The sequence below is a fragment of the Diceros bicornis genome, chromosome 22 (genome assembly GCF_020826845.1).
Source record: "Diceros bicornis minor isolate mBicDic1 chromosome 22, mDicBic1.mat.cur, whole genome shotgun sequence".
In the NCBI taxonomy this organism is placed as follows: Eukaryota; Metazoa; Chordata; class Mammalia; order Perissodactyla; family Rhinocerotidae; genus Diceros; species Diceros bicornis.
In genome coordinates this window covers 57,064,612-57,073,673 of record NC_080761.1, presented here as the reverse complement: position 1 = coordinate 57,073,673, position 9,062 = coordinate 57,064,612, and the positions used below count along the sequence as shown (strand labels likewise).

The 9,062-nt window shown below is 51.6% G+C and overlaps 1 protein-coding gene across 1 annotated transcript in view; it reads right to left on the bottom strand.

Annotated features, from left to right (window-relative positions):
- Positions 1-2,121: 2,121 nt before the first annotated feature.
- SHC3 (SHC adaptor protein 3) overlaps positions 2,122-9,062 on the bottom strand; it is a 133,548-nt gene continuing 126,607 nt past the window's right edge. Inside the window, exon 12 of the mRNA XM_058566053.1 lies at positions 2,122-7,686. Within this exon, the coding sequence (XP_058422036.1) occupies positions 7,558-7,686 (129 nt within the window). The 3' untranslated portion in view covers positions 2,122-7,557. The remainder of the gene's footprint in view (positions 7,687-9,062) is intronic.

The window sequence follows — 9,062 nt, the reverse complement described above, 5'->3', positions numbered from 1 at the left end:
ACCCTAGGAGGATGGGGGGCTCTGCTGTGATTGGTCTAAGAAGTCTCCAGGGGAATAACAGCATATCTGCTTTCTATCCAGAGGTTTCAGCCCCCTCCTCTCCTTGGTGAGGCAATACCAGATCCACCATCCAAATGAGAGGCTTTTCATGAAATCCTTTATTGCCCCCAGACTGACACCAACAATCACTCAACAACGAACTCCATAGGAAAGAGCCGTTTCTCTCCGGCCCTGACCCAGGGTTACTCTGCTGGTGAAGAGCCTTCCACAGAAATGGAGCAAGGTGTATTTTATAGAAAACTTCTAATTAAATTGCCGCGTCCACGCTTTTACATTGTATCTACGAGTGCAAAGCCTCAACACCCAAATGTTTTTAGTATCTAAGTCAAATATCAAAGGGTCTGCTACATACTCAGAGATGCACACACCACTGTTCCGAAAATAAAGGCACGTTTTCCGATAACCAGTGATGAGGAGAAGCACAGCATTGCCTATATGGGTGTGACAACCTCCGCTCCTGGGCTGCATGATGACACGTGGGGATGCCATGTGGCACCTCCACTTGCTACCCCAGAAGTTCAGGGACGGGCCAGGTATGTCATGACGGCCTCACAGTGAAACCACATCATCTCCTGAAGGGGTGAAGTGGATTCGTTGAAGGTGAGGAGGGAATTTAAACCAATTCTCTTCACTTGTTGTATTGTCACATCTCCCAAATGTTGGCCAAATAACTTAGGTTTTATTGTTTTTCATAGAACAAAGATTAGAAAACTTGAAATTGATTTGTATTTCCACTCCTCGGGAATGTCCAAAGGCCGATTCTGTTCCAATATCAAAGTAGAAAGTGGTGAACCGGTCATAAACCCAGACAGAGACCTTTACAGCAGTTCTTTCTTGTGTCACAAAAGTTAATGGAAAACAAAACACAAAATTTTCAAATAATATTTATCAATATGTATAATTTGCCAACTAAATGCTTTTTAAAAGGTAGTAAATACCTTATCATTACACATTAAATTTACACAGAGTTCTCTCCTAATCCTTGGATTTAAACATCAGATGTTTAATTCTGAATACAAAGAAACATTCACTTACTTAATTTTACAATATTTATTCTGGAACAAGTTATATTCAAAAGTCGAATGAACAGAGAACATTCCACTTGCAACCGACACATAGTTGTTACACAAAAAGGTCATTCCGTGTTCAGAGATGGATTTGCCCATTAATTTCTGCTGGGTTAGTTGTTGCTTGGTTTGGTGGTTAGGAGCTTTGGTTGTGGTAAGTGTCCTAGATGAGTGTGAATTAATTACCTCAGACTCTCAGGACCACAGCGTGTCCCTCATGTGCCTAGTTTTCTACCTACAGTGTTTTACAGTGAAACAACAAAACAGAAACTTACACTTGTCTGAGATTTCATTTCTGGTACTTTCTTCTGTGAGAATGTCTCTCCCACCCCTTAGGAGGGAGCCCTGTGTTGTGGGCCCAAGGGAGTCATTTATTCGGGGTGTCTGTGAATGCAGGAAGGAAGAGAGACGTGACGTGGGGGCAGCCTCATCCCGCCCCCAGCATCCCTCCTAACACTGGCAGTCGTGCCTGCACGAGGGTGGCCCCCACACCTTGTCTGCCTGCTCCACCACCCTGGTCCCATCTGCCACCCAGTAGGCAAAGCCTTCAGACTCCCCAGACCACCCGGGGCGCTGGCCTCTGAGGTCCTCTTGAAGTTGACCACTCCAGCCGTCAGCCTTGTCCCGATGCAGCTCCCTGTGTGTGTTAATTTCCTGCTGGATTTATATGTATTTATATATATAACCTCATCCATTCACCTCCCTGTCCCAGGAGCCCAGCACAGTGCCTGTGCACGTGACCCAGTGCACAGACGGGGCCTAGGGAAGGCTGTGCCCATACACAGCTGCCCAGGGGAAGACAAGGCTTGCCTAAGCACGCCTGACGGGGACAGCTTCTGCCACGCGGGCCCCTCCCCATGCTCCCTCGCTGGCATCCCAGATGCTACGCGCTGCTGGATGAATACAGGACATAGGTCTGGACCTGCCTGTCCCCCAAGCCCTGCTTCTGACCTCCATCCTCCTCCACCCTCCTGTCCCCTCCTCTCCTCGCCTTCCCCCACTGCCTTCTCTTCCCTCGTGTCCCTCTGTCACTACCCACAGTGGCCCCTGTGGCCCTCCTGCCCTGTTTCTGCTCCCTTTGCACTCAGGCCCCAAGTCTTGCAGCATCCAGACCCTCCTCTGTGCATCTGTGCATGCCAGGACGTGTCAGTCCCAAACTTTTCATTTGTCCTTGTTAGTTAAAATACCCAGGAGGAGTCCCGAGTGCAGATCGCCCGGCGGTCCTGCGTGTGCACACGTACCGTACAGACGGCAGCACGTGCATCGCCATCAGTGAAGGAATGTGTACGTGTGTGTATGTACATATGCAATTGACATTCACAAGTCCTGGTATAAAGATGCAATTTTCCTGGCTGCTATAAAATGTGCCAGTTTTAAAACTGTGCATTTGTTGCTTGCAAACTTATAAATATGTATAAACCCCATTATAAATAAATTGTGGCTGGCAGATGGCATTTTATCTGCCAGCAGCAATTGCATGGACTTATAAATGCTTATTAATCCTCCACTTTTAAACTCACAGCATGGATCCTGGGGTCTATGACATGAAGTGGCCTGAAAACATAATCATAAATTAGGGGGGAAGACATCAATAAGGGCAGGAAGGGCTGGCAGCTCCCACCTGATGGAGCTTCTCAAACTCTAGACTGCCCGCCAGCATCACTTGCAATTTATTAGAAATGCAAATTCTCAGGCCCCCTCGAGACCTGCTGAGTCAGGGACTCTGGGGAGCGCCCTGATGGCTCTGACGCTGCCTTCCACCCCATCTGCTTAGCGTGAAGGCTCGTCTCTCTGCCGGAGGACTCCCCAGCTCAGGGAGTGTGCCCAGGTGTGCATAGGGCTGGCCAGGACATTGTGGCTGGAAACAGCTTCCACCAGTGCTGGGCAGGTGGGTAAATGCCCAGCGCCCTGCCCGCCCCGTGGGTCGCTCTGAGGTGTGTCCAGTCCTCCCCCCGCAGCCCCCAGAGCGATGAATTACCCACATCCTGGTGACTTGCCGGTCATGCCCTCCTCGTCAGCTTCTCTCCCTTCCCCACCCCTGGGTCATCACCCAGAGACACTACACACACTCAGATCCTCTCTCGGGGTCTGTTTCTTGAGGACCCCAAACTAAACAGAGGACTAGAAACACTTCCTCGTCAGTGTGAGTGACACGCTTTCATGCATTTGAGAAAGAAGAGGGAGAAAGGTAAACCCAAAGAGGGAAGTGCTACTTGCCATTTTCCACCGGGGGCTGAGCTTTATGTACAAACCCTCAAGGACCCTAATAAGTCCTGCAATCTGTCCTAGATTCAGCCACTGACCCTCCAGGACGTCACCTGGCTCCAGCTTCCTCACTGGCAAACGGGTCCCTCCAGCTGCACCACCCCATGCCGCTCCCTTGCTTATTGTTCTCTGGGGCCCGTGACAGTTCACATTCTGCCAAAGCGGTTTTTCCACTTCACGATTCTCAGGACCCATTTTTAAAGTTTGCCTACAGAACCAGAGTGTTATTCTAAAACCCAGGGCCAAGACTTGTCTGCGTCCTGTGGTTACTATTTTTAATCTTTCCACAATTCTTTCCACTTCCCGTCAGGCTGTCACCACTCACAGACGGGCATGTGTCAATGGCAGCCGTACGTACTCCACCGGCGAGACAGAGCCGGGGCGCTTCTGTGAGTGCAGCCCTGGGAAACGCCTGTCCTTCGCACTTATACATACTCACCAACCCCACCCCCTCTCATGACGGGGACCGCACAGCCCCGATGTGCAGGTCACCAGCCACCGCCCAGAGAAACCCAGCAACCAGCGCGAGGCCAGGCGGCTCTGTGCGGGCTGGAGCCGAGGCTGGACGGAGACGTCCACCCACTGCGGCACTGTCCAGGGAGCCTGTCCGAGGAAATGTGTGACTGGCCTTCATGTGGCGACTGGTCAGGGGCATCTTCAGGACCCCAGGACGGGCACAGAGCCAGGAGACACATGTTGACAGTGTCCCTAGCACTGAGGGCGCCCATTGAGGGGCCACACAAATGCTGCTCCGTCCACTCCGCCTCCCCCGGGTCTGCCCTTCCGTCTAAGCCAGGGCTTTTTCTCCGCACACGGCTCGTCACTTTCGGTCCTCACTGGAAATCATCTGTGGTGCCCCCCTCCAGCGGGAGACCCTCAGGGCACCACATGTGCCCCAACTGGTCTTTTGTCTGGCTACCCCAACACCCAAGATGGCCTGAAACAGAATCGTTGCCCAGATGAAACACAAGCCAAGGCCAAGGGGGCAGCTGCTCCTTTGGTTTCTCAAACACAACAAGCCCAAGAGTGAAGCTTCAGCGCAGGGTTTAGACTGGGAGTTGTCTGAATGCCTGTTGTCTGTCAGGCTGCCCACGGGCCGTCCAGGCTCCCTGGTCGTCAAGCATCCAAGCTGACGAAACCAGCGGTGAGCAGCCCCTTAGGGCCCTGTGGGCTCTCAGCAGGACGAGAGTGTCATTTGAAGGACAGCTAATTCACACTGGATGGTGTGTAGGGGGGGCATGTGTGGTGGTCCTCAGGGCCACGCTGAAAGGGGGGCCACTGTAGACTGCGGGACCCGCCTTGCACTCCTAGCACCCTCGGAGGAGGCCTGGGTTGAGTTGGGGGTCCATGAGAGGGGCAGCAGGCCCCAGTGCTCCGTGGGCCCAGGGTGGCCTGGCACAGGGCACAGCCACTGTGCCCTGGGAGCTGGAGGTCCTGGAGGGCATAGCCCTGCCCAGACAGGGATGCCATCCCAGAAACCACGGGAAGAGACCGAGGCAGGGCAGGGAGCAGCCCTGTGGCATCAGCCTGGGAATCCTGAGCTCCGAGCGCAGCAAAGTCAGGAACACTGCAAGAGGGGCACAGCTCTGCTGCCTGCCGACCACATGGCCTTGAGCAAGGGGGGCACAGATCTGAGCCTCAGTTTCCCCATCTGCGAGTGAGGCTCACAGTAGCGCCCACCACAGGGCACTGGAAGGAAGAGGTGAAATGACTCACGTGAGCTCTAACACGCTTTACAAACCGGCGGGAACAAGGATTGGAAAGTCGCCGCCCTCTGCTCTGTCTCAGATCTGCTTGCTGACTTTTCCCATCGGCACTGTTCCTCTGTAAGCAATCTTGTCATCTGAGCTCAAAAATACACATTTTGAATTAATATTGAAACAAATTTGATCCCCCAATACTTTTAATTTTCTAAATTGATTATCATGCAAAAAAACATGATACATATTGCTTGTCGCCACGGAGATAAACATGACTTCAGAGCAGAGAGCTACTAAAACCACAGATTACCATTTCTCACATCCCCAAGAGGAAGAAGAAAGCAGATCAAACGTCCAGGCGCTCACGGTTTTGAACTCCCATTTCCTAATTTGCTATTGCCCTTAACATCAGCATCTTGGCCTCACACAGCAGGGCATGCAAGACTGCTGGACGCAAAGTCGTTTCATCCATTTTTATGTGTGTGTTCACTCACACACAGAGAAGGACCAGGTGTCCTCACAGAGGTCAGACCCTTATGCACGCCTGCAGGGCTGCAGGCCTCCAGAAGCTGGAGGGCTAGGGTGCTCTCACAGTCACCCCAAAGTCTGCGATGTCGCAGGGCAGGAGTCTGAGCCAGCTCTGCCTTGCATCCCCGTTCGGTGCCCACTGCTTCTGGGTAACTTGGAGCAGGGTATCCACACTGCTCCTGAGACAGAACCGTTCCAGAAAGAGGCAGGGTGGTCTAGATTAACTTCATTCTACTGCAGAACATTCTAGAAGACTAAAGCCCCTGTCAGCTTGGATTCGCTGGACCCTCAAAGGGCAAAAACTCCACAGAAGGCTATATACGAAGCTTGAACCTGTCCTGACGCATCATCACCCATCAGCTCTATCCCATCCTTTCATCCTGGCCACACACACCCACAAAGTAGAAATGGGGTTTGCACACTTAGCACTAGAACTTTGCAGAATTAGTACTCATCAGAATTTTTAAAATCTACCCTTAGCTCCTCATTCTCGAAGCATCATATTTATGACTAACCGACTCAGTGTGCGTGGAACGTCTTTCTGTGGCACTGATCTAGGGGTGTCGCACACCACGGTGTTTCACTGGGACAGGAGCCAGCGCTGCATCCATTGGAAGACACCAATGAATGAATGAATCCTTCTATCTTTTAACAGACAACCTCTGTTAAATCACATGGTAATCTCAACTCAGACATTTCTTAAAAGTCATAAACATCATCAGCTTTCCAACACCCAACGCCCAATGGGAAATCACAGGGTTTTATCTAAAGGGAAGGAGCCAAGACAAAGTACTGCGTGGGGCACCTGCCCTTTCCATGGAGCAACGGGATACCTGCTGTAGAGACAACCACTCGCTCTACCCACCAGTGGTTCCAGAAGTGGAACCTCAAATTCATTCCCCCAACTGCTGAGCCTGGGCCCCAGCTTCAGGCAAACGTAGACCCAGGAGGAACGGCCGATGCGAACATCTCCAGGACTAAACCCTGAGCACACGTGTTTGCATCTGTCCTCAGCATACCTCGTGCACGAGCTTTTCCCTCTACTGACTATAGGGGGGACGATTTTACTAGCAGCTAGCACAGCAGCCTGTAAGCAGCCCGTTGGCCAGAAGGACATACGACCGAGACTCTGCCCCCACCACCCCGTGCACGTTCTCGTTTGGTCATCACAAGGATAAAAACAAGGGAAGCATTTGCCACTCAAGATCCTGATCAGAAAGGCTTATTTTGTGCCATAATTGGCAGTACAGTGAATACCCGAGAACCTCTGGACAACAGGGCTCAGGGGGACAGCACGCCTGTGGTCAGCGCAGCCCGAAACAGCTGGCGTGACACCTGCTCCTTCGTGCAGCTGCACGAGCCGTCTGCTGCTGGAAACTCGTGCACACAGGTGTGAGGCAGAAGCCTGGGAGCGAGGAGGAGGCCACCCGCGTCCCAAGGGAGGGGCGGCCATGAGGACCGGCGCTTGTGACCTCATCCTGTCACAATTCCGTGATTATTACCGATCCTCCTGCTGGCTTCTGTTCCTCATGTTGTGCTTATTGGGTAAAACTGCAGGTCACACCTTCCCAGTGGAATTTCCCATGGAATGGGTCAGTTGAAGTAAGTTTTTGCCTGGACAACTACAGTCTACCTTTTTTTCCATTAAAAACATATAGCACAGAACATTAATCTTACATCTTTCTTAGTCTTAAAAAATATAAATATAGAGGGCTAATTTATACAGGATGTATAGGTATGTACACCTTTAATATGCACATGAGAAATCGGAAAAGTTTATGAAACTTGCACTTTTCAGAAGGCTTCCTCCTGGAGCTTCTGAACAGGGCTCTGAGCCTGCACACAGCTGCCTGAGCTCCAGAGCCCGACACCCATCTGCCAGGAAGAGCCGAGTCTCCCTGACCAGGGCGCAGGGTCAGGACAGGGCGGCTGGCGGGTCACAGGTTCCTCTCCACCGGCTGCTGCAGGCAGAGCTCGCTCCCGGCGGAGATGATGGGCAGGCTGTTCTCCAGGTGGTGGTGGATGAGGTGGCTGATGCTGTCGAAGACCCTGTCCTTCGTCCGGACCTGTGAGGGACGCGAGGGAAGGTTAGCACGACCCACAGGCAGGAGAAAGAGGACACACTCCACTCAGAGTCAGCGGGCCATCTGAGCTGGAGGGGCAGCCTCCCCAGCGCTCCCCAGGCTTTCAGAGATGGTGTCTGAAAAGTCCCCAGTTACCTTCCATGGCCAGTCAATTCAGTCTGTTCCTCTGTTCACCCCTCCAGAACTGAGCCACAGTCTACCCCTGTCCTTCAGCAACTAGGGGCCATGGTGAGCTCCCCAACCTCTGCCAGCCTTCTCTCTCCTGCTCCTCTCCCCCCTTACAGGATCCATCAGAGAAACCTCTGTCCAGCCGTCCTGCATCACCCCACTGGGGTCTGCAGGACCCCGTGCCCCTCCCACCTGCAGGCCTTTGCATGGTGGGCCCGGGTCCAGAACATGCTTCTTCCACCTGGGAGCCCAGCTCCACCTCCATGTCAGCACCTTCAGGTCATGTCCCTTCCTCACCACCCCTCCCCAGGCCAGCCCCCAGCATCCTGACTCCCCACCAGGAGGGAGCCCCTAGTTCTTTGAAGGAGCTTCAAGTTCCCACTGGAGGGTGAGCCTGGCTGCAACAGAGGGACAATGCTGCGCATTCCTGGTCGCTCAGTTCTAGAGCCTTGTACAGTGCCTGCCCACGAATTTCTCCTGAATGAATGAATGCCTGGGGTGGGGGTGGTGTGCCATGAGGTGACTCACTGCTTCCCTCTGCTTGCTGACCTGTGTCCTGGTCCCTGGGGTTCCCCAGCCTCCCGAGGTGAAAGACTTGTACACTGAAAACTATAAAACATTGCTGAAAGAAATTAAAGAAGACATAATAAATGGAAAGACATCCTGTGTTCATGGAAGACTTAATATTGTTAAGATATCAATACTACCCAAAGCAATCTACAGATTCAATGTAATCCCTATCAAAATCCCAACAACATTTTTGGCAGGAATGGAAAAATCCCTCCTAACATTCATATGGAATCTCAAAGGACCAGAATAGCCAAAACAATCTTGAAAAAGAAGAACAAAGTTGGAAGACTCATACTTTCTGATTTTAAAACTTACTACAAAGTTACAGTAATCAAAACAGTATGGTACTGGTATAAAGACAGACATATAGAACAATGGAATAGAATAGAGAGCCCAGAAATAAACCCTCGCCTATATGGTCAAATGACTTGGCTAGGGTGCCGAGACCATTCACTGGGAAAGGACAGTCTCTTCAACAAATGGTGCTGGGAAAACTGGACATCCATGTGCAAAACAATAAAGATGCACTCTTAGCTAACACTATATACAAAAACTAACTCAAAATGGATCAAAGACCTAATTGTAAGACCTAAAATTACAAGACTCATAGAGGAAAACAC